Source organism: Typopeltis vanoorti, chromosome 9, assembly GCF_054136105.1.
Source record: "Typopeltis vanoorti isolate ZY-2024b chromosome 9, IOZ_Tvanoo_1.0, whole genome shotgun sequence".
Classification (NCBI taxonomy): Eukaryota; Metazoa; Arthropoda; class Arachnida; order Uropygi; family Thelyphonidae; genus Typopeltis; species Typopeltis vanoorti.
Window position 1 is genome coordinate 105,686,437 of NC_143557.1, and position 27,493 is coordinate 105,713,929.

The following is a 27,493-nucleotide window of genomic DNA, read 5'->3' on the forward strand; positions in this document are numbered from 1 at the left end:
ATTGATCTTATAACAACCCCTTACTAACTTGTAGGTCTCTATCATATCTCCCCTCTTCCTCCTCTCCACTAGACTCTGCAAATTACATCTTCTCAATCTTTCCTCATACTTAACATTCCAGAGGTCAGAAACTACCTTAGTCAGTCGCCTTTGGACCCTTTCCAACATCTCTTCATCCTTCTGAAAACCCGGTGACCAAATCTGGGCACAATAGTCCATGTATGGCCTAATCAAAGCCTTATACAATCACGGAACCAAGAATCTCCCTACTTCTACATGTCAGTGTCCTCTGCATCATTCCCAAAAGCATTTGTGTTGTCTTCACAATTTTGGCAATGTGTCCCCTAAATTTTAAATCCTTATCCACTATCACTCCCAGATCTCTTATTTCCTCTGCCTCCAACAATATATTCTCACCAAGCATAAATTCTGCATCCCATCTTTGTTTTCCATTTTAAAACCTTACATTTTGCAACATTGAACTCACATCCCCCATTTCCATGCCCAATCACTCAATTTATTCAAGTCTTCTTGCAAGGCCACAACATCTTCACTACTCTTTATGGTTCGTCCCAACTTTGCATCATCTGCAAACAACTGAATATCTCCATCCAAATCTTCGCCAATATTATTAACACATTCACTGCCAACTATGAGTATACTCGTAGTTGGTAAACCAGCCACACAAGCCAGTTACGAGTATACTCGTAGTTGGTAAACCAGCCACACAAGCCAGTTACGAGTATACTCGTATGATGCTTACTGCTGGCAATGAGATTACTGTGCTGACCTTGAAGAAGTGAAAATGCTTGGCTTGTGGAGCTAGCATCAAAACTGTGTATTCTCATAGATGGTATATGCTCTGCACAAGCCAACTACGAGTATACTCGTATGACGCTTACTGCCGGCAACGAGATCACCATACTGACCTTGAAGAAGTGAAATTGCTCGGTGTACGGGAACAGACTATGCCGAAGTAGCGTGGCAGCGAATGTGTCAATATACAAGTTAAATAGTAATGGCCCTAAAACAAACCCCTGAGGCAATCCACTAGTGACTTTCCTTTTCCTGGATATCGCACCCCCATACACAACTTGTTGATACTTATCAGATAGCCAGTCTCCAATCCAATGCACTAATCTAATATCCAACCCCATCTGCTCTAGTTTCACTGTCAACTTATCATGAGGTACTCTATCAAAACCTTTTGTGAAATCCAAGTATATTACTGTGTAGCCTTCTCCTCTGTCCAAGGAAGCAGTCACTTTATTGTAATAAGTAAGTAGATTACTAAAACATGACCTCCCTTTAGCAAATCCATGATGTCCATCAAAGATTATACCATTGTTGTCTACCCAACTCTGGATCCTAGTTCTCACAAGCTTCTCCAACAACTTAACCACAACACCTAACACATCAGATAGGCCTATAGTCTGATGCTTGAGTTTGATCACCTTCTTTATGAAGTGGCACAATCTTGCCCTCCTTCCACTCCTTAGGAACTTGATCAAGTGCAAGACTCATATTAAAAAAATATGTCAAGGCAGGTGTCAACTCTCTGGCACTTTCCTTCAGAATACGCAGCGATATATTATCAAGTCCCACAGCCTTATTTACATCTAGTTTACTCAACTCCCCACACACCTCTTGCTCACTTACAGTCAGTCTCTCCTCCCCATCATCAACTGCTCTCAATCTCTCCATGAAGTCACATTCACAAGATTGAAAGATCTTTATGAACTGCTCATTAAGTATCTCCACCACACATTCTGCAACAGCTGTCTTTATACCATTTTCTCCAATCAATGTCATCCTTCCATAATCATTCTTTCTTTTGCTGGCTACATATCGAAAGAACTCCCTAGGATTCTTTTTGGCTTCATTAGCTAACTGCTGTTCATACCTCTCTTTAGCTACTCTCACCAACCAAGTCACCCTCCTTGCCTGGTCTTTGTAGACCTCATGAAATTGGTTATTTCCACTTCTCTTATGCTGCCTCCACAATGCCCTTTTTCTCTGTATCGCATACTTGATCTCTTTATTCATCCATCTCACACCTACCTTATTTAACCTTCTCACCCTTGGAATACATTTAGACATTGCATCTGCTAGATAGTTTTTGAAAATCCCCCAAGCTGCATTGATCTCTTTTCCAGCTAACTCCTCATTCCATGCTACACCTGCAAGTTGTGTCCTGAGCTCTTCATAATCCCCCCCCCCCTTGTAGTTCCACATATAGGGGTCCTCGCACTGCTGGCAACTGCCCAGGTAATCACCTCATGGTCACTCCCACCAATTGGTGGATGATTTGACACTTCATTTATAATTACATCCTTTGATGAGATGACCAAATTCAAGACCCTTAATCCTCGTGTGCCCTCTGTTACATACTGTCTGAGGTAGTTATTGCAGAGTCATCGCGTACTTATGACAGAGGAATATGTAAGCCAATGTTTTAAACGTTTGTGCCTATTTTCATATTCTATTATTATCTTTGCAAATTAAATGTAGAAATAAACAAATAGATTACTTACTTAAATAAAGAGCCAATAGGCTTCACTTCAGCGATGTAACATGTAGCATTATTTAAACAAATTGAATTATCAAAACTGGTATGATAGGAAATTGACTGAATAAATTTATATGAAATCAGAAAGAAATTAACAAAAACACTAAACATACTGTATAACAGGTGTTCACACCAATTTTAATTTATAGATCTGAGTATAGTTAGTTGGGTTCGAAATAACACACTTGATCAAAGACTGGTGACCTCTGATATGAGTGTTCTGAGAATGATTAGGAAAAATGAACAGATTATTATTATTATTATTAAGCTTTTGACCTCCATGGAGTCAGAGACATCGTGGGAGGTACACACTATTGCACACAATGCTCATCCAACCATGCTTTAAACTGATTCAATGTGTCTACACCCACAACACACTCAGGCAATGCATTCCATTCACCACCGCTCTCTATGCAAAGAACCTACTCCTCGCTCCTCTGCTCACACCCTCCTTATACGCTTTCCAGTGATGACCTCTTGTCCTAGCCCCCCTCTCCCATTTTAAGAAAAATCTCCATGTTGAGCAATAACAACCCCTGACTACTTTATATGTCTCAATCATATCCCTCCCCCCTCTTCCTCCTATTCAAGAGGCTCTGCAACTTGCATTCTCTCAATCTGTCCTTATACTCCACATTTCAAAGACCACTGACCACCTTTATGAATCTTCTGCAGTCCCTTTCCAACATATCCTCATCACCGTGAAAACCAGGCAACCAAATCTGTGCACAATATCCATTAACTTCATCTTACCAAGATCATTCTTCCTTCTACTTGCTACACATCTAAAAATCTCTCTGGGGTTTTTCTTTGCCTGATTTGTCAATTTCTGCTCATACTCTACAACCTTACAACCATCTGACAACTATCTCATTCAGCCTTTTGGCCTTCGGAATACATTCACACATTGATGCTGTTATGCATTTCTTTGAAAATTTCCATGCAGCATTTATTTCCTTACCACTCAACTCCTTGTTCCATATCATAACTCCAAGCTATCTCGTAAGCTTGTCATAATCACCAACTTTATAATTCCACATATCCTTTCCTCACAAAAGTCTGCATATGACTAGCTACAACATAGGTGATTATTCATGATCACTTTCACCAACTGGAGGAAAGTATGAAATCCCTCTCACAATCACATCATCTGATGAAATGATTAGATCTTTCAAGAGTGCCCTCCTTTACATGCTTTACATAGTTTATCTCTCAAGAACTTGAGAAATTCATTTTCCTTATTCCCAAATGCTATCACTTCATTCCAATCATAATTAAAATCACCCATAATAATTACCCTTCCTTTGTTCACTAATCCAAGTTGATTATATATTTCTTCAATACCACCCTCCTCGTTCCCAGGCCTATAACAACATCCAACTAAATATGTCTTACTCTCAACCTCCACAATATACCACACTGCTTCATAACCACTATTTCCTCCTTTCATGTCTACCTTACATAGACTTAATTCCCCTACTCATCAGCAGCACTCCCCCTCCCTTCCTGCCATTTCTATCCTTGTAGAAAAATACTGTATCATTTCATTTCTATTCCCGTTATGATATCATCTTCATTCAACCATGTTTCACTTATTCCAATGATTTTGGGATGAATAAACTCAATCACTGAAACCATTTTATCTCTTATTTTTGATACTTCTGGCATTTGTAAACAAAACAGCAGTTCATTTTTATATCTATAGCCAATCCAATCCAAGCCATGTGTTGGTTGTGATTTCCCCACCACATCTGCCCAATCACCTTTATCACCACTTACCACATATATATGCTCAGTCTCAACTTCCCCATCCACATCGCAATATACTCCATCTTCATACACACATTTACTGCTGCTTTCAACATCCACTCTCCCTATGCCATATCTCCCTGTCCACCTGACCCCCCCCCCCCCCACACACACACATTTCCCTGCTCCTCTTGCATTCCCATTCTCTCTCCCTTCATTTTCCACACTACTACTGTTTCTGCTGCCATGCACTTCTGTCTCTTCAATACCACTCTCCTGATTTTCCCCTTCATCTCTTTCTTCTGATGTCTTGCATGCATCACACACTGTACTTTCATCCAGCAATACTTTCTCCAGTACACTCACTCCAAAGCCATTTAAATGCAACACGTCATGCCTATATAATTTTATTCTTCCCTCAAACACATGCCATACATCCATAAACTTCACTCCTTTCTCCTCACGCAGCTCTGCTAGCATACCATTCATAATTTTGTCTCTCCATAATACCATCAATGTTAGAATCATATTAAAAACAAGGATCCTTGGAAGGAATTAATATTAGCATAGAATGTGTGTGTGCAGGGGTAATATCACGTGGTATTATCGTCACTTAAACAGAATGGAAGGGAATAAGCAAGTAAAACAAGTTTTTTTTTTTTTTTTCAGGATAACAGGAAGAAACCCCTGGCCAATATCTGGGTAGATTAATACAATATGAAGTGTTTTAGAAGACCACAATATAAAATCCAATAATGTTGGAATCCTGACAGTTAACGATTAATTTGGAAGCAGATTGTCAATAAATATGATTAATACGGTAAATACGGGTTTACAATTAATTCATCATAAACCCCCTAAATGTAAGGGGCTTACAATGAATTAATGCAGCCGGCTCATCACTAATCTGCTGCATCCCCAAGGCAATTATTTATGAATGTAATCCATGTGTGTTCACAGTGCCAGTTTGCCTGTTCTGAGGGGCAAAAAACCCGAGTTTCCTGGTGAAAAAATCTTTACCTCCATATGAGATTGGCTAACTCATGTTTAGTCAAAAGAGACCAGATAATGCTTCCTCATTTCACAGACAGGAATCGAACCCAGGTCGTTTTGAGCAAAGGGCTTCATCTATACTGAGCTATGGAGGCTCTCTCTCTCTCTCTCTGACTCTTCTACTTACAGGAAAACAGCTGTCATGTAATAATAATCTCGCAGTGGCAAAATTTTACAAAACACTTAAAAATAATACACAGCAAGGGAAAATGTTGAAAACACTATGACTAGGCAGACATCTCTCTTTTCATGACTCAGTCAATAAAATTCCTCTAGTCACCCCAATTATATATTTGAAACACTGTTTTTTATTATTATAATGACGGTGACAATTCTACTCCTGTTCTATTAAAAGTATCACGTTATCTACAATTGGAATATTTTATAATTAAGCACAGAAAAAAAAAAAAAAACAGCTCTAAGTCATGATGGTCGCTATACAAAAATGCTATTATGAAATGCACTTATTACTATTGTTGTTTATTTATTTATTTTCCATACATGGTGGTTTTATACTTGAGTTGTTTTTACCTGGCAAAGCCCTCACATGCCCCATCCCGATCACGGGCACATTTTAAAGTTTTGAACATTTTTTGAAATGCTTCCATTATATTTCCATTTATTTACAGTTCTATTAGGAACTGATGGTCGCTATACAAAAATGCTATTATGAAATGCACTTATTACTATTGTTGTTTATTTATTTATTTTCCATACAAGTTGGTTTTATACTTGAGTTGTTTTTACCTGGTAAAGCCCTCACATGCACCATCCCGATCACGGCACATTTTAAAGTTTTGAACATTTTTTGAAATGCTTCCATTATATTTCCATTTATTTACAGTTCTATTAGGAAAAAAGAATGTTTTTCTACAGATACTTCTTTTACTGGTTTTCAAGCGATCTCGGGCTTTTACAAGAATTGCATGGGTTATATATTTATCTACGTCCCGATTTTCCATCAAAGAAGGTAAAAATTTACATGCGAAGTCTCTAAAAACTCTACCCTCGCTCCAGTGCTTAAATAAGATTACTTACATATTTATGGTTAAACAAAAAATAATAATAATAAAATACATGTACAGTACATATATTTAATGTTACTTAATGCTACTGCTATATGTTATTAGGATTCCCCCCCCCCACTACTCCGGACTTCCGAGTCAACGTTGGATTAACTTCGTTAATTTCTATTACCCGCAGTACCAAGAATGTGAATTAAAGAATGTACAGGCAAACCTCGCTTAACGCGATTAATTAATCCATCAATTAATGCACGCTAAGCGAATGCAATAAACAATAGGAATAATTATAATTCATCCATCAGTTAACGTAAATTTGGAGGGGAAAAAACAGCATAAGGTATATTAGAGGATAAAATCATCAAAGTTAATAAAAATCAATTGCTTAAATTTTTATTTAATGTCTAAACATTAGGCCTATGTAGCTCAGTGGAAGTGGGGTTTGCGTCCTCTGCTCTTGGTCTCTCGAAGTTAGACTTAAATTCAAGTCTAGTCGCCGATTGGAGGAACTTTTTCTAAGCCTTTCTTCGACCGGTTCTCAAGTTAGTCGATCTCTAGCACGGACAAGCGGGTTTTTCCTCCCGGAAACTCATCCCGTAAACTCAAGAAAATCGACCGTAGTACCCACATTATTTCAGACAGTAACATATCTTGTTAGGGTTAGGTAGTACCAAGAGATGGCAGCACTTGTTGGTTGAGATGCTTCAATTTTAACTAGGAAAGTTTTCGTTGGCATACGCATCCTTTGCAATTCTTCACGAAACTTGGACGCAGAATCTTTATCAGCATAGCAGATTACCATTTATTCTAATGTTATGCAGTCCTGTTCGATTTTTAAAACGGTCAAACCATCCTGAACTCGCAGTAAAGCTTTCACATTCCTCTTGAAATTTGGTCTTTTTCAGTGAGGTAAAGACATTGAGAGCATTTGCCTGAATATACCCTGTACTAAGATGTTTTTTTTTTTTTTTTTTATAAACCTCAATCCAGGGTGATAGAAGACGCTCCATCTTGATCAGTAAATGACTTCTATTTGGGATTATCTGCATGCTTAGAGAAGCAGTAGCAAGTTTTCCTTGTTCTTCGTATTCTTTTCTCTTATTTAATATAGTCCAAACTGTAGATTCGGAGTATTCCAGGTCTCGCACAATCATTGTATTACTAGCGCTACTTTCATTTCTCCTAATGACTACCAGCTTTTTTTCGCTCACAGCAGATTGGCGACAAAAATTTCGCGTTTCGTAAAATTTCTCATAATGTAAAGAAATCGCTCTAACTGATTAATCACTCACTTAAAGCGGGAAATGGTATCGTTTCACTTAACGATTATCGCCAATTGATTATCGAATTCGCGTTAAGCGGGGTGAACCTGTACTTGTGAAGCTACAATGACGCGATGCGGCAATTGAACAGCATGGAAAGAAACAACGAAAACGGATTTTTCAAGTAACTTTAATCCTGGAAAACTGACAGTAATTAAAAAAAATAATACATTTCATTCATTTAAGAAATCAAAAGACTGAAAGGACCGAAGAAAATCACATCACATACACAGCAGCAGAAGTACAGCGATTTGGATCGATGCATAAGTTTCGAGTCCAAGGGGGGTTCTTTCGTAAACAGATTCTTTTATGTTTTTTATTCAAAAAGTAGTGAAAAGTCACAAGGATGATCACTTGATGATGCAACACTGACGAGGGAGGGAGAAAGTTGATAAAGGATATGTAGATATCCTGCAGGATGATTTAAATAAATTTGTAATGTGGGCAAACAACAATGGTTATCAGATAAATGTTGCAAAATGTAAGGTATTAAAAGATGATGCACTTCGTATCCTATTGATGCTACTGTTTTACAGTAAGGATCTGTAGGATAGTGGATAGAGATTTGAAATTCACAGGACATATTGCAAGGGTTGCAAAATAGCTTAGAGGATTAACTGGATGTTGAAGAACACATTGACAAGTAAAGATCAGGAAGTTATTGTTCCTCTTTATAAGGCAATGGTTTGACTACTGTGCACAGATTTGTTCACCTGCGTTTTTTTTTGGGGGGGGGCAAGGAAGTGGTGGAGAGAATTCAGAGACAAGTGATCAGATTGGTGATAGGTCTGTAGAATGCTCCCTATGAAGAAAGATTAAACGTATGTAAGTTGCAGAGGGTCGCTGACAGGCAGGGGAGAGGACATATGACAGAAACTTTTACGTTACTAAAAGGGTTATATAAGACTGATACAAAAGAAATTTTTCAATACATTGGGAGTAAGGGTAAAACAAGAGGACATATTAGAAGTTGTCTAAGACTGTGGTTGGTAAAAGTGGGCAGACTAGTTTCTTTACTTGGAGAGTGGTGAATGAGTGGAATGGATTGCCAAAGGTGGTTGTGAGCTGCTAAGGTGATGTGTAATGGTTATTATGTGAATAAAAAGTAGTACGAGGTTTGACACCATGGAGATACATGACTAAATAATAATAATTAGCCTCATATAACAAAGGCGTAGGAAAAAACTGTCCTATTCTTCCTCCCAGAAAAATAAAACCTTCATTTTTTTAAAGTAAAATAACATAAAAGAATTTCGTCAAATATACCACAGCTTTTTATACAACAGTGTATTCATTTACTAATAAAAATGTAGACTGCAAGAAAACAAAATGTGTCAGCATTTTGTTTTCTTGCGATGTGTGGAGAGTTTGATGACAAAAAATAAGATATAAAAGAGCTGGCCCACACTTGAATTGGGAGCGTGATAGATAATTCAGATAGTCTGGAAGAGTACGTCATCATTGGAGTGTGTGTGTGTGTGTGTGTGTGTGTGTGTGTGTGTGTGTGTGTGTGTGTGTGTGTGTGTGTGTGTGTGTGTGTGTGTGTGTGTGTGTGTGTGTGTGTGTGTGTGTGCGTGCGTGCGTGCACATAAGTTTAGATAATATATCCAAAAATGATAACGATTTGCAATTTCGTTGAAAATCTAACAAAGGCATAAGTGAACACAGGTTTACTAAATCGATCTTATCAGAAATGTTAACTATAGTTACTTAAATATAAATAAAGAGCCAATAGGCTTCATTTCGGCGATATAAATAAACATTATTTAAATTAACGGGATATTAAATCCCACATTGTTTTAAAACCGAATAAGAAACTCAAAGATTGGAATCAGAGAGTTTCATGCCGAATATAGTAAACTATAAAAATATCGGCGATTACTAGCGTGAGCTGATGCAAGTAGTCCTAGTATGTAGTACAGGGTGTCCCAAAATTCACACAAGAAGTAATTTTGATAGAAAACACAGGTTTTTAATTAAAAATGGTAATTTCTTATTGATTCATAAAGTATACAGTATAGGGTTATGCATGGAATAGCATATCGGGTAAATGGCCTCCATGGCTTTGCTGGCACATATGCACTCTTTTGTCGAAATTTTCCATGACCATTTTGCATAAATGTGGCTGAATTTCGTTGATGCAGTGCTCAATTTCCTCCTTCAAGGCGTGGGTGGTCGTGAGCTTGTTAGCATAAACCTTAGACTTCAAAAAACCCCAAAGAAAAAAGTCTAACGGCGTTAAATCACATGATCTGGGCGGCCAATTGTGATCACCAAAACGGGAAATTACACGACCAGGAAATGACTCATGCAGTAATTGAATTGTTTCTCGGGCTGTATGGCATGTGGCACCGTCTTGTTGAAACCACATGTCGTCCACATCCATATCTTACAATTTAGGCACAAAAAACTGGATTATCATGTCGCGATAGCGAGCACCATTAACTGTTATTGCCTTACCAGTCGCATTTTCGACGAAGAATTGACCGATGATGCCTCCAGCCCAAAATCCGCACCAAACAGTGACACGTTGTGGATGAATTTGTTTCTCAACAATCACTCGTGGATTATCTGAACCCCAAATGCGACAATTTTGTCGATTAACGAAGCCATCAAGATGAAAATGAGCCTCATCGCTGAAGATGATTTTGTTCGAAAAATAAGCATCCACTTGTTGTTGCTCCATAATCCATTCAACGAACTCTCTTCGCTGTGTGTGGTCATTTTTAATAACCCTGAACTGTCAGCTGTCACGCTGTCTTTTTTTTTTTTTTCTCGTTGTAAAATAATACCGGGAAACTCGCAGCAAAGTTAGTAAAGTTCTGATCGCTATATTTGGTATTTTCCATAATGTAAAAACATGTTTCCTAGGAAATGTATGCTGTTATTATGTGTTGTTATTGTGTTGTTAATTAGTGATTGCGGTCTCGCGATAGTTTTTATATTTTGGTATTTGGTATCAGATTGTATGATCAGGCATCGTTGCAGCTAAGCCTAATCTCGCTATTGTGACAGCTAAATCTTCTTTGTAGCTACGTATGTAAATCCTTGTGTTAGATATTTTTGGTTATTCATATAATACGTGTTTGATGAAACATTTTGAGAATGATATATTATAGTGATCGCGTTTTTGTTGTTAAGCCTAATACTGCCATTCTCTGAGCATATATATTGGATGTTAAATGAAATCTATTGATTATAAGTGTATAATACTGAGATAATTATTTCAAGCAATGTATGTAAATTTTGTTAGGTATTATTTAATGTTGTTTAATATGAGTATTTTATTTTAAACTTAGTTCAGAACTCAATATGATAACAAGATCACAGACAATTTGTTTGAAAGGGCACAATCACACACCTAATATATTATCTGTTTTTAATAAATTACTTGCTAGTGAAAGTTTGGTGGATGTAACATTATTGTGTGAAGGAATGACCCTCAAGGCTCACAAAATAGTACTATCTGCAAGCAGCACTCTTCTATACAGCTTATTTTTAGAGAACCCAAGTAGTCATCCTGTTGTGACATTAAATGACATGAAGTTCAGCGACTTAAGGTTGATGATCCAATATATGTACCATGGTGAAATTAATATTTCATGGGATATGATTCCATCATTGTTAAAATCTGCAGAGTTCCTAAAAATGAAAGATTTTTTGGAAGTTGCTAATAAGTACAATGATTCTGTGGAAGGCATACAGCAGAGCGCTTTAGATTGTGATCGTCACGAAGCAGGAAAACCGATCATTGTTCACTTGGTTGCTGAGGGTCAACTGTCAGGTGAAAGTGTGCATACGGGTGTATTGTCTTGTTCAGTGTCTGATGCTACAGTTGATTCTCACCTAACAGTCACAACCTTGGGTAGTGATGACAATAGTCCTTTCATCAATTCAGGTGAATGTGTGCATAACGGTGTGTTGTCGGTTTCTGATGCTGCATTCACGGTTTTTAGCGGTGATGATGGTCCTTTCATCAATTCAGGTGAATGTGTGCATGGCAGTGTGTTGTCGGTTTCTGATGCTACGGTTGATTCTCACCTGTCAGTCACAAACTTGGGTATGTCATCTGAGTCAGCCATTTCTTCTGTGGTTGCTGGTGATGTCAATCCAGATTACTTTACATCTTGTGTTTCTATAGTATCCCCTCTTGAATCTGATGTCAAAGTAGAAACGAAAGACTGTGCAGTCCATTCCACATCTAATATATCAAATGTTTTGCCTGTATTAAGTGACTCGTATGATCGCAGAAGTTTTAATGTAATATATGATGATACATCTGGTTGGACTAATATCCCAAGTTTAAGTGATCATCAAGACTTCGCAGTTAGCTACCACCAGTCACATAGGGAACATACATGTTTTATACAGCCATATCCCAATGTATCGGATAGAAGCATGTGGAGTAGACTGTGTTGTGCAAGTTCTCCTGAAACAAATGAACGGACATTTTTAAATGACTGTAATATATTTTATAATTTTGATCAGACCAAATTGTATAATCTATCTTTTAGATTTCCAATATGTTCTAATATTTTTTATGGAATAGGAAGTATGGGGGGATTAAGAATGACAAAGTATGAGAATGACAGAAGTGAATATGTGCATGGAATAAATAGTGCAGAAATAGATACACACATATTGCTGAGTGATATACTAAAGAATGTGAGAGAGGTTCAGGAACAAAAACAAGCATCAGTGGGAGTAAACGATGTCAAGTTAAGAAGAAGCAAAAAAGATGTTGTGCTGTATGGGAATTCTATAATTAAGGGTGTGAAGGATGGTAGAGTAATTAAAGCGTGTTATCCAGGGTCAAAGATTAAGGATATAACTAGGGCTGTGAAATTGCAGAAAGATAGAGTGAGTGAGATTATTGCAGTTATAGGGACGAATGATCTACGTAGCGAAAGATTTTCTGTAAGACGGGATTTGAAGAATTTAATGATTGAAATGAATGCAAAAAGTGAGAGTGGAAAGATCATGAGTGTGCTACCACGATTTGATTGTGATGAAATGAACAGAAGAGCAATTATAGTAAATGGAATGGTGTCCAGATTGTGTAAAAGGTTTTGCAAAGAAATGAAACTGAATATTTATTTTATGGATGTCTGGGATGAGTTTGATAAAAGGAAGGAGTATTTTAAGAGAGATGGTTTGCACTTAAATGGATTAGGAGCTTGGCATTTAGAACATTTATTGATAAAGGACAGAGTAAAGGGTCATAAACAGGGAAATGGGATTTGCTAGGGAGGCAGGTGATAGAGTTAGCTGTAAATAGTACAAAGGTCATTAATCGTTGTGAAACTGGGATTAATTGTTCGCAGAATGTTAACAGTAGACAGAGTGGGGTAATTTATTATGGGAGGAAGGGTGTATTGCAGTTTATGTATACCAATGCTCGAAGTATTAGGAATAAGTGTGAAGAATTTTTGTCATTACTTAGTACAACATGGCCAAAAATTATAGGAATTAGCGAAACTTGGTTAACCAAGAATGATATAGTTATTGGGATTGAATGTAAGGGGTACAGTATTTTCAGGCAGGACAGAGATGACAGAATGGGGGGAGGGGTTTTATTAATGATAGACGAAACATTAAAGCCAAAAAAGATAGAAGTACCTCACTGTGACAGGTATGTAGAGGGCAGTTCATTAGAGGCTGTTTGGTGTGAGATAGAGATTAACAAGGCGAAATATGTAATTGGTTGTTGCTATAATCCAAGGGGAATAAGGGAGAATATAGATAGCATGTATTGGCAAATTAGCACGATGAGTAAAGGTCAAGTAATTATTATGGGGGATTTTAACTTTGGGGACATAGATTGGGGGAAGGAATGGTCACAAGGAACAAAGGAAATGGAGTTTATACAATTGTTAAGAGATAATTACCTGAGACAGCATGTGATGGAAGGGACAAGAGATTCTAGAGTGTTAGATCTGGTCATAACATCGGAGAACATATCAATAAGTAATTTAGTTACAATGTCTCCACTTGGGGAAAGCGATCATGTGGTCTTGACCTGGGAGATTGAAAGACGAACTGAATATTCTATTAAGAATGGGTATATGTGGAATTACAAGGCTGGTGATTATGGCAAGCTGAGAAGTCAGCTTTCAGCTGTATTATGGCATGAGAAATTCAAGGGGAGAGATGTTGATGATGCGTGGGAGATTCTCAAGGAGTATTTGAAGAAAGCTGTATCAGACTGTATTCCCAGAGTCAGAAGGAGAAATCAAGTAGGAGTAAAATGGATGACTAATACTATTAAACAAGAGTTGCATATAAAGAAAAGGTTGTGGAAGACATATAAAGAAAAAGGTGATGAGCGTTCCAATGAGCAATATAAGGTACAGGCAAAGAGAGTAACCTGTATGGTAAGGAAAGCCAAAGCTAATTATGAGAGGAAGCTAGCTGATGAATCCAAAAGAAACCCTAAAGAGTTCTTTCGCTATGTGGCTAGTAAAAGGAAGAATATCCATGGAAAGATTACTTTAAAAAGTGTTGATGGTAAGGAAATTACTGAAGCTAGTCAAATAGTTGAGTTGCTTAGTGATCATTTCGCAAAAGTGTACCATCTTAGTAGTGATAGTGCAGTGTCAGATGTGACATTGACTGATGAGAGTATAGAGATAGATGAAATCGAGGTGCTTAATATATTAAAGAACCTTAATGCTAACACTGCCATTGGGTTAGATGGCATATCGGCCCATGTGTTACGAGAATGTGCAAGAGAATTAGCAACTCCTCTAACCAGGATATTTAATTTAAGCCTCAGTTCTGGTAAAGTGCCAATAGAGTGGAAAGAGGGGAAAATAGTTCCATTGCACAAGGGAGGCTCTAAGACTGATGTTGCAAATTATAGACCAATCAATATATCTGGAGTGGTGGTTAAGATTTTGGAGAAATTAGTTAAAATTAGAATTCAGAACTGGGTGGACAGCAATATGATACTTTATAAGGGGCAACATGGTTTTGTGAAAGGTAGGTCTTGCCTAAGTAATTTGCTTACGTTCTATAATAAAGTAACAGTGGAGTTGGATAAAGGAAATCCTTACTCAGTGATACTGCTTGACTTTGCAAAGGCTTTTGACAGGATTCCACATGGAACTCTGTTACATAAATTAGAGCAAATGGGTTTGGATCCGAAGATGGTGATTTGGATTAAAGGATGGCTGGCGGACAGATATCAAAGAGTGGTTTACGGAGGAGCTGAGTCCAGGAAAAGGCAAGTGACTAGTGGTGTACCTCAGGGCTCAGTTCTTGGTCCTCTATTGTTTAATTTGTACATCAATGATATTGGAAATACCTTGAATGGAAATATCCACTTGTTTGCTGATGATGCAAAATTGGGAAGAGCGATAATCAATTCAAATGATGTGGATATTTTACAGGATGACTTAAATAGGCTGACGCTATGGACTGGGGTAAATGGCTGTCAGTTCAACGTGGCTAAGTGTAAGGTGATGCACTTCGGGAGGATGACATCGCATGCTGTTTACTATATTAACGGAACTGAACTGCAGGAAGTTGATGAGACAAGAGACTTGGGAGTTATTGTGGACAGAGAACTTAAGTTTAAAGGGCATATTGCTAAGATTGCCAAAACATCACATCAAATTACATGGTTGTTGAGGAACACACTAACTAGCAGGGATAGGGAAGTTATTATTCCACTCTATAAGGCATTAATAAGGCCGCATTTGGACTATTGTGCACAGATCTGGTCGCCAGGATTTCTTGGTGATGCGGAAGTGGTAGAGAGGATTCAGAGGCGGGTTACAAAGATTGTTGCAGGTCTGTGGGATGTTCCCTATGAGGATAGATTGATGATCTGTGGGCTCCAAAAACTAGCTGATAGACGTAGGAGAGGAGATATGATAGAGGTATTTAAATTGTTAAAGGGATTTTACAGGATTGATACTGATGATATTCTTAAGACCAATGCAGGATGTGAGAGAACGAGGGGCCATCCCTGGAGATTGTGTAAGAGTGTGGTTAACAAGGGTGTTAGGACTAGATTTTTTACTTGGAGGGTTGTGAATGGGTGGAATGCTTTGCCAGAACTGGTTGTGAATGCTTTAACCGTGAATGAATTTAAGGAGAGGTATGACAGGTATTGTGTAAATAATGGTTAGTGTGTCAATGTCGGGTCTCCCGCGATGAGTCTTTTGACTCCATGGAGACACCGTTAAATAATAATAATAATAATAATAATAATAATAATAATAATTACATTATGGCAGGAGGTCACTACCCAGACCGGTTTCAGCCTTTTTTGAGGCTTCATCAGTGAGTAGTTAGACCAAATTAATACCAAAGGGTACTCTGCTATACGCGTTGTCAAACAGGTGCACCCATTAAGTTACTTAAATATAAATAAAGAGCCAATAGGCTTCATTTCGGCGATATAAATAAACCTTATTTAAATTAAGGGGATATTAAATCCCACATTGTTTTAAAACCGAATAAGAAACTCAAAGATTGGAATCAAAGAGTTTCATGCCGAATATAGTAAACTATAAAAATATCGGGTTTTACTAGCGTGAGCTGATGCAAGTAGTCCTTGGCTCTTTATTTATATTTAAGTAACTTAATGGGTGCACCTTTTTGACAACTCGTATAGCAGAGTATATAAGTTGTTTTCGCCATACACTTTGGTATTAATTTGTCTAGCTACTCACTGGTGAAGTCTCAAAAAAGGCTGAAACTGGTCTGGGTAGTGACCTCCTGCCATAATGTAATAACGGCATACATTTCCTAGGAAATGTGTTCCATAAATATTCGTTCCATACTAATAGAACATGCTCCACACCATGATACCACCTCCAGAACCTTGCGTTGTGTTTACATGCAAGCTGCGGTAAGTGCTTCATCGGATTCCCGCCAAAATCTTCCTACCAGTACCGACTAAAGCAAAAACCACATGACTTTTCTTTTCCACTCTTCCATTGTCCAGTCACATTGTTCCTGTCAGCTCTGTAGACGAACCTTCTGGTTCATCAGAGAAATAAGTGGTTTCCATATAGGCTTGTGACTGCCGAGACTGATCATCATCAATTCCCTGTGCATAGTTCGGTGAGATATGTTGGGGACGGCCTTCATTAAATGCTTGGGTCAATTGCTGTTCTGTTTGTCCTTACAAGCCTACTCAGATGACGAAGATCTTGTTCCTGATAGACTGTCTTAGAACCACAGTTCTCCCTCTTAGCCAAGCAATGCGGATTATTTTTCCACTGATTAAACACCCAAGATATCTCACCTTTTGAAAAACCAGAAAGTTCTGTTGTTCTAAAAATCGTAGCTCCAGCAAGACGTGCACCCAAAGTAAGTTCTTTATCCAAGTGCGAAAATGCTTTGTTTTTCTCATTGTGATGAACACTATTCACGAGTACTAATGACTAACATCATATTTAAATATTTGCCGAGAACATTTGATGATGCACGTGACCAAGTATTTTGCATTTATGCTGCTTAAGTAAGTTACGCCTACGTAATGCATAAATGTTTAAAATGCATTAGCTGATTGTACACACATATTTCATACAGCAGTATATGTGTTAGAGTTTGGGAACATAATAATAATAATAATCCGCTGACACGTTTTAATTTCCTATAGGAACTAGGCTAGGCGTTTTAGCGGTCCTTAACTTTCGAAGAGAAGGCGTGTGTAGCTCATTGAAATTGGCCCTCTGTGCTACACTCTCCGAAGACAGACTTAAGTACAAGTCTAGTCGCCTACTAAACGAACTTATGCCGTTTCCCGAGTTGGTCTATCTCTGGCACGGGCAACGGGTTCCAGGAAAATCGAGTATTACGTCCTTTAAATTTTAGAAAGTCGACAGTAGAACCCAGCATTATTTCAGACAATAACATATCCTGTTAGGATTTGATACCAACAGATGACAGCACTTGTTTGCGCGCTCTTCATTGGTAACGGCTTATAATAATTTAGAGTCTTGGGCGAGCTATCTCATTCACCACCGATGGATAATGACTGCTCATTCAGTATCCAAAAGTAGATAGGGTATAAAAAAAGTCCCACTTTCTCCCTTTAAGGGAACTAAAGGCCTTAGCCATTTACTTTTATTTTTAACTTTTGGATATTGACTGTTCAGTAATATGAGTTTAGATACTGAGTGTTCGATAAATTTTCTAAACAAAGCTGGTAGTCATCTTAAAGTATAGTGTTGAGCTTGGCAGTCACACTAGTCTAGATAACCTTCGCTGAACACCCGACGAATACGCGGGTATTCTTTCACTTTGAGGGATTTGGAGCGAGACTCAACTCTTTCAACAAAAAAAAAGTTTCTCACTTTTTCACCTTATACGTCTGCTCCATCATTGCTGCTAATCCTCATTCTTTTCTTGGAAAAGGAGATTGTAATACCAAAATTATTGTCTAGAGATAGATGCACCACTATTATCGTTAATTTATATACAGAATATTTGGAGGGAAAAAGAGCTATATCACAGACAATCCTAAAATCTAATTCACACAGCAAATAGAAATATTCTGTTCCCTGAGCTCCTCAAAATTATTCGTAGTCAATAAATTGAACTAGCAATTATAACTAAGGCTGGAATCAAGCTTTCAACGAATTTTTAACGATTAGTTATGGCTAAATGAGTTCCGATCCTTCTATTGAGAGAAAAAGAACATTAGAAAAAGTTTATGTTATTTTAAAATAAATCAACTTACTTGGCCTATGTAGCTCAGTGGAAGTGACTTTACGAAACGCTAAGCTGCTCCAAAAAAGACCAAAGGTCAGTTCTAGTTGCCTACTATCCCCCCCCCCCCCACCCCCCCCCCCCCCCACCCCCCCCCCCCCCCACCCCCCCCCCCCCCCACCCCCCCCCCCCCCCACCCCCCCCCCCCCCCACCCCCCCCCCCCCCCACCCCCCCCCCCCCCCACCCCCCCCCCCCCCCACCCCCCCCCCCCCCCACCCCCCCCCCCCCCCACCCCCCCCCCCCCCCACCCCCCCCCCCCCCCACCCCCCCCCCCCCCCACCCCCCCCCCCCCCCACCCCCCCCCCCCCCCACCCCCCCCCCCCCCCACCCCCCCCCCCCCCCACCCCCCCCCCCCCCCACCCCCCCCCCCCCCCACCCCCCCCCCCCCCCACCCCCCCCCCCCCCCACCCCCCCCCCCCCCCACCCCCCCCCCCCCCCACCCCCCCCCCCCCCCACCCCCCCCCCCCCCCACCCCCCCCCCCCCCCACCCCCCCCCCCCCCCACCCCCCCCCCCCCCCACCCCCCCCCCCCCCCACCCCCCCCCCCCCCCACCCCCACAAGGGAATAGCCAGTACTGATGATCGCTCGTTTAGTATCCGTGCTGATATCTCAGTATTCCTACTGAAGAATTCTTCAGTTTATGCAAGAGTTCTAGTACCTTCTCCTCATTCATATGAGTTTCATCATGCGGTGAAGAAGTAGTAATGAGTTCAGTGTTGCATATACAAGTTAAATTATTTTCAATGCCCTCTTTATCGTCTTCAGTGGAGAATACCTTCTTATTTACTAGTTCTTTGTTATTGTTAGCGTTTCCTCTGCCATTTTGGCGCCATTTGACAGCTGTGTTTAATATAAAAATATTGCAATAAAATATTTTATAAAGACACTAAAATCCTAAAACACGAAAATATACTGTAGTATACTACAATACTCTACTTTTCTAAGGAAAAAACAATAAAAGCAATACAAAATCACTATTTTACACGTGCACTAAATTACACCTACCACTCACAATATAACCTCGAATTCAAAATCCATATTGAATAAAATGTGACGTATGGTCAATAATGCTGACAACTAACATTTTTAAGATATGAAAGTTATTTTCATATCTTAAAAATGCGATGGAGAGAAAGACTTTTATTTGCACTCGTTTGTTAAGTGTATCCATTTCATCCATAAGCGAATGCTCTACGTTTCGAGTAGGAAGAAATGTGACATTTACACTCATTTAAGCGAGTTTGGTATTTACACGTGTTTATAATGTGTTATATATATTTCGAATAACTAAACCTAACCAACAATTCAAGTGGGTATTTGAATTTATCAAAAATACGCAATTTTAGAAAGTACAACTACTTCTTTATTGTATGTTGCTGAAAAAATTGGTAATGAAATTTATTTATGTATGAACATCAGTAGGTCTTCAGGAAACTGACTGATGTATTCGTCATGTATATGTCATGAAGTATATGTTAAAATAGTATGCATGTCAGCATATGATTTGATCACAGTTTGCAACATCTTATGTTTTCTTGATAAATTATGTGCATTATGCTATTTAGATCAGAATTCGTCTATTCGTAAAGTCCGGTACTAGATAAGAAAATTACGATACAATATAACTCACAAACCAACATTTAAATACTCTCAGACAAAGTATGAAATGTAGAGTGTTGTGTCAAATTTGAGATATCACGAATTAAAAATGCACACAGCTTCACTACGGAGTTTTATTTTCATAAGTCATTTGACAAGCGAAGCCGTTTTATTATTATTATTATTATATAAATACCGGTGAGTCTTAATTTGAGTTCCGTAAATTTATTACTAGAAAAAAGTTTAGAAAATATATAAGCCAGCTTGGGAGATCTTGTCCAAGAAATATTTGTTAAACAGAATAAACAAATAACAAAAAAATTAGCGAATATAAATAGTTTGTTAAATTTAATGATTCAAAAGTCCAAGAAGTCTTAAAAACGGTAAAAGACATTAAACCAGCATTTACACGCTGACAAGCAGCACAAATTGATAAAAGACACATCGAAACTCCGTCAAGAAGTTAATTTCCTGAAACTACAATACGAAGTTTTAAACCAACAAAAACAAAGAATTTGTCCTATACAATACCCGATTAATATTATTTTGATAATGCACTATGGAGACACCTGAAAGTTTTTTTGTAAAAACTTCTTCCTATATTATACTCTTTTAATGGGAGTATAATAATATTTTATATCAATATAAGGTAGGTAGAAATGGCCATAGACATGCTAGTATATAACAGATGAAACAGAGAAGAATGGCATCTGAGAGAGAAACCGAAATTCTCTACTTTAACTTTCAGTTTGAATTTTTAATTTATGCATATATTGAAATTGTTAGGTTAAGCTATTGTCTTATAAGATCTGCTTAAAAAATAGATTATTAATAGTATTTACGGAATTAAATGAAAAGCATTGTGTTGCAATATTTATATTCAAGCGACTCGCATTCACTGAAAGCAACACCTACAGAAACACTCACGTGACACGATATGTTTTACATGTACATATAAAGCCATCCAGAGGTCTATTCACTTCATTAAACTCAAAAAGAATTGTTTTTCTTCATTTTTGCGATTTAGGAATATCATACAAATAAAAAACGATGTTAGGATTACGAACAAATAAAGAAAACGATGCAGTTAATGGGTATTTAAAACACCGAAAACATTTATTTCTGTTCTTAATAAAATTATACAGTGGTTTTCCCGTTTTACTGGCTTATGATTTTAGGTTGAACAGGAAACTAGTAGTTACCATGTGCCCAAATCCCACGAAGTGAAAACCCTGGAATTTATTGAACTCATTCACGCTAATTAATCAAATGCAAATGTAATATGCAAGCAGTTTAGGAGGATGAATATAGGAGAGCAAAAATAGTAATTACATTGAGGAAATGTAATTACTATTGTAATTGAGGAAATTACATTAGGAAATGCTTCATAATTACTGAAGAACATAAAGCAAAATAAATTGTGATATTTATAAACTTCAACATGGTAATGCAACTGACAACAAAAAATAAAACGTATCATGTAATTAGCTGCGAAAATAAAGACTAATAAGAATGACAGACAATAAAGGAATGAAAGGTTAGTGAGAAGGTAATCTTACTTACAGGCAAACTAGAAGCTTTTATGTAGAGCTGGTGCAGTTTTATGTTATGCTGATGTGATTTATGTCTGTTCTATGTTTATGTGTATAATGAATGATAGTGCGTGCTGTAGAAGAGTAATGCTTATCCTATTTTTAGGACGCTTGTCATTCCAATAAGCGCCATAACTGAGACGTAATCGAAACCATGTGACTTAATGGATACATCCAAATGACGTTTAACTGGCACGGCCGCTCTCCTCCACAGAAAGATTTATTTTTGCTTTGTTTTAATGACATCTCTTCAGTTTTTTTGGTCCATTTGAAGTTACTTGTATAATGTTACTTTTAATTTTCTTTGTGTCTTCTTTTTTGGAATATTTTGTGTTATTTTTCAACCACGGAATTCGTGTTCATTTTGCACTGACATTTCCGTAAAATTTATTCTTTGAGGAGTTTGGTAGATTTGCTTCTATTTTGTGCTGTACAAGGAATGGTTTTGCTTATTTTGTATAGAAGAACGCAAGTTTTCCTTTGATTAATATCCTCTGTTATACTTTCTCTTTATTATCTTCGTTTTGTCTATGTAAACGTCTTCAATTCTTACACCTCATTTCGTTGAATGTTTATATATCCAATCAACAGAGGCTTCCCTACAGAATGCAGACCAACATATTGTTATTTCTGTCTATCTTGGTTCATTATTATTTGGGATGCGGTAGAATTTCTCATAATGTTGTAAATGCTATAAAGAGTTCGATCTTTCATTTGATTTTTTCTTCGAATCATGCACCAGTTTTCGCCGAACTTCGGTAATTACATGATATTCCTATATTTTCCTCTGCAATGAAATATCACTCCCTCCGCAATCAAGCTTTACATTTCGTGCACTCTGCAAATTTCGGTAATAACTTGTGGGATAGTAAGGGTTTGAAAAACACCTTTATTCTTTTTAATTTCCGATTATTCTTATAACCTTATTGTATTTTGTATATTCTTCTGTCTTGCTTGTTACAAATGTTGATGCCGATGTCACCGGCGGTGTTTCTTCCTGTTCTGTTTCTGTATTGCTGGTATTTCTTCAGTTTTCTTTTTTTTTTTTTTTATGATGCTAATCTATTCAACATTGCTGAAACTGTTTATTGTCATTAGTTGTTTTTCTTATAAGTGATTGTGTTAGTGGCCTAATAAAGGTTTCCCATAAACTTGTAAATATTCCAATAAGTCACAAACATCGAAAAAATTGTTATATCAGTTCCTGTTTGCATGAAAATGAATCTAAATCATTTTTTTTTTGGCAGAGAAAAAATGTAGTTCAAATTTTCAGCAATAGAGGGTGCTGTATCACATGTCTTGTTTGTGGATGCATACAAATGAGTTCTATAAATCCAAGGATACCGCTGGCAGCTTATAATATATGCATTGGAATTTCCAGTCGTTTGGTGTGAAGAGAAACAATTTTTTTTGAAAAGAAAGTTTTGTTGCTGTCATGCTTACATTGGTGGATAATGCATTGTTAGTGAAATAGTTTTAAGTAAACTAGGAATTGGCAGCAAAACCTTTACGAAAGTTTTGAAGGCAGAAAAGAATGGTTGAGATCCTATCACTCCTGCGGACTACAGTTGCTAATACGACATTCCGAGATCGCCTTCGCCAGCAGACCAGTACGGTGGTAGTTCAAATTAATGCCCTAGCAGCACATTCAACGAGCAGCAATAAGTTTTCAATAATTCAAGGTATTATTGCAAACGAGCGATTTGCAATAATACTTTACTATTGCAAACATATCGTCCAGAAATTAGCGGCCATCTCCAATATCAGCCTAATCCCAAGATGAGGCTAGAAAGAAGAACGTAAATCCCATGTAAACAGCTGAGCCACGTGCCGAAATGCCTCCATAATGGTGATTACACAAGAACATGAGATTGCAATCTTATCCTCAATTGTATGCAGAAGGAAATACATGTATATAGGAAATCTGTGTGTGTATCCCTACATACAATCCTTTTATACATTACTAATATGCTTTCTTGATATTACATAATTCTAATGGAGGTTTTACAAAAAACACAATATTGAACTGCATAATCAGTTCTCCAGCTGAGATGCATGAAATTGTACTGAAACTTGTGTTGCCGTCGTTTCTGTATTGGAATAGTTTACGAAAAGCAATAATTTATTTTTGTGTTAGAAAAACGTACATGAGAAATACAAGTAGATCCGTTTGATATTACTCTCTGCTGATAAGGTCTGCTAGAATTGCAGCGCTGTAGTATATCACGTTTAATCACATGTATGTTGACTTACTTCCTGATTTTGGTTACATATATTAAATCCGTAACGCATTTAATTCAAAATATTTGCTCGTGCGTGTAATAGCCGGCCAGTTAGAAACAGATTCAAATAGATTGCTTTGCATTCCAAAGCTGAGGCATTGTAATGTCCAACATTTTCTTTATTTATTGCTTTGTCAGTCATACATTTATGAACGAATGCTCGTAATACCATCTAGTTTATGAGTATATACAGGATGTCGCATGAAATTGTAAATATCTCAATTCATAAAATTCGGACGGGGATGTTTAGACATAAAAACAGTTCAAATTTTAAGCAATAGAGGGTGCTGCACCGCATGCTTCGTTTGTGAGATACTGCAAATTACAGTCCTATACATCGTAGGGTGCACAGCTGGTAGGCTTTAATGAATGCGTGCGAATTCTCAGTCGGTGAGAAGAGAAATAATTTTTTTGAAAAGGAAGGTTTGTTGCTGTGATGCTGACACTGGTGGATAGTGCATTGTTAGTGAAGTTGTTTTGCATAAGTGGAAAATCAGAAGCGGAGGCTTTACGAAAGTTTCAAACGCAGAAAAGAATGAAGTAAGATTATATCATTCCTACTGGACTACAGTCTCTAATACGACTTTGAGGAAACTCGAAACTTAGATTAGAGGGCGCTCGCACCAGCCGTCACTGTTATCAATGTCATAAAAGCAGTCACATGCTTTTGTACAGGAGGTATGCTTTATGGAGAAGTGCCCTTTACATGATATGAATTATTTGATAAAAGTCGACTAATGATGTCTCTTCAAAGATTATTCATGCTTATCATTCATTGAGACAGTTTTGGCATATTTTTCTCGATAATTATTTTTTTCTTCAGCTACATTTTTTTCAGTTAATTCTGACGTTGTTAGAATTATATTTTTCCAGCATGTTGGGCTAAGTGGGTAGCTTACTGGGTCTCTAACCATGAGTATCCTCTTGTTCGAATCACACAATGAGCTTGATATTTTGTGAATTTCATCGATAGATGTGAGCAAAACAATGCTTATTGGACGCGTGAATTGTCTTCAAAAGTAGCATAAATAAATAAATAATTTTTATGCACTTTATTTCTTCCATACATATAATAATTATATTAGAAAATTATAGAAATTACAAAATTTAAAAAGTATAAAAATTGCACACATAATAATAGCATTTTTTTAATTCAATGAGTTTTTTTTTATTAAAGTTATAATTATACATTATGCATTTACAAAACATGTTATTTAGTTTTTTTTTAACAAACAATTCTACGAATTTTCCTTTTTTTCTATAATGTATTAATAATAGTTGCTATAGATGGCAATTTATAGTTGCAGTTGAATAAGATTATATTTTATTAGTATAACAATAAGTTATATATATACATATTACCGTTTTTTGCATTTAATGTATTTATGCAGTGTAAGTACACTCGATGTAATAAATGGATATTTTTTCTTTCTGTTGATCTCGGTTGATATATGTCTCAGCTTGCATCCTCGAAGCTTTTTGGTAAAGTTATCTCAGGATGACACCATTTACATATTTTTTATTAATTTCATTGCTAATGTTGGAAGTAGGCTAATGTTTGAGACGTCAAATGAATGATCTGAAAGGTCTGATCAAAGTTAAATTGCTGATATATTCTGGTTTTAATGCATCTGTCTTGATGGTTCATTCATTTTTATTGTTGTCTTCTTTTTGAACTAATAGGGAGACATTCTGAGCTTTCGATTTTATCGGCTTTGAAGTCTGACTTCTGCCAGAATATCTTTTCATCTCTGATCCACAAAATTGGTATTTTTTTCTGTTTTAGCTTTTCTTGCTTGCTACAACAGATTCTGGTTGAATGGTATTAAATATTTCATGACAAAGATTGGTGTATTGTCTTGCAATTCGTTAAAGTCTTCAGCAACTGTTTTTTTTTCCAGTCTACTGGCTTTTATAAGATTGTCACTTTTAGACTTGTTTGTAGGACGAACTATAACTGGTGCAGTTAATGGAGAACCTTGTCTTTTGCTCTTCCTGGTAACCGATATATGGCGTGAATGTCGTTATGCTGTAGAGCAGGGATTCTCAACATATGGTAAGTGTACCACTGGTGGTACATGAGCCACTGCCGGGTGGTACGAAGAGAGATTTGCTTACTGGTACATCTAATATCTTGGAGTAAATATAGTGGTATGCCACTGGAAAAGGTTTAGAACCCCAGCTATAGAGGAATGTCGATTGAATGGCATAATTTGAAAGTTATGTCTGAGATTTTCTGTAGGCGAAGTTTCAAGACGACCGTTTATAACAAGATCTTTATATTGTTGCTGATTTAAACAGTAATATTGTAGTTTTAGGGAATTAAGTTCTTGATGGAGTTCAGTTGTCTCTTTCAAATCGTGTTGCACGTCAGTTAGTGTGTTAATGCTGAATTTAATGTCTTTTACCGTTTGCAAGACTTCTTTCAGTCCTAAATTATTATACGTGACCAAATAATCGTATTCGCTAGATTTTTATTATTTCTTCATTCTGTTTATCAACGAGTTCTTGCACAAGATCTGCTAAGTTGGCTTTTATAGTTTCCAGACCGTTTTCTATTAGTATATTTAAGGAGTTCAAATTATAGGATTCAAGTGTTTTTTTTTGTCTTGTCAGTTTGTCATCTGATTTTGCCTCAGGTATAATCGGCAGGGCCATAGATTGCTGCTTTTGGTGTGTTTCTTTGTTCTTCTACCTGATGAGTAGGCATTTCCATTTCTCGCATGCTGCATTGGAATTACATTGCCAGGTTGTTTAAAAAGGCCAGCACATGTAAACTGTAGATGCCTATGGCATTTCCTACAGCATAAATGATTTACGTTGGACATTAAATCCTTCAGGCCTTTGATGCACTTCATGACTCACCTTTCTTCCTTTGAGCAATTGTAGTGTAATTGTAAAGATGGGGACGTCCTTTGTTCTTCACTCGTTGTTTAAAACGGTCATCTGTTCAATTTTCAGCATTCACAATTTGGTTTCTTCTTAGCCGATTTCGGTGTATTTTATACCACTGTCTTAGGTGTGACAAGTAGAGTTACTTGGGAACAATTTCAAATTAAAACAGGAGTTAGAACCACTTGAAGACCATAAAAACGGGAGCAGCGATAAAACTGTGTGCCCATTTGTATGCCTACACAGCACCCTCATAATAATAATAATATTTTTCTTATTATTAGGAGAAAGACCTCCATGGAGTCAAGGGCCCTTCGAGTGAGCCAACTTAGCACCAGGTATCATAGTTGAATTGATACACACACAGAATATTAAATGTCAATCCATCCAAATCCTCACCAAGCTATGAGAGAAAAAGTAAATCACACCCCTTTCTTAGCGATTTTCATTCTCAGCTTCCAAGGATATATATATATATATATACACACACACATACACACTGATGCATGGTGGTCAAGTAGTAGGGGTGGCACTTCTGACAAGATCAAGATCAAGATAAGATAAGGAATCGTGACGTGATTGGTTGATGATGTCATTATGAGAAATCTTGCATTTTGTTTTGAACTCGTGGTTTCCGTTGGGAAATTACCAATATAACTATTAATTTTACCTTCGATTCCTTGT

The 27,493-nt window shown here is 37.4% G+C and overlaps 1 protein-coding gene across 1 annotated transcript in view; it reads right to left on the reverse strand.

Moving 5' to 3' along the window:
• The window catches only part of LOC150103380 (uncharacterized protein F13E9.13, mitochondrial), a 55,468-nt gene extending 49,017 nt beyond the window's left edge, over positions 1-6,451 (reverse strand). The window contains exon 1 of the mRNA XM_090397903.1: positions 6,119-6,451. Coding sequence (XP_090254029.1) covers positions 6,119-6,194 — 76 coding nt within the window. The 5' untranslated portion in view covers positions 6,195-6,451. The remainder of the gene's footprint in view (positions 1-6,118) is intronic.
• Between the last annotated feature and the right edge of the window lie 21,042 nt (positions 6,452-27,493).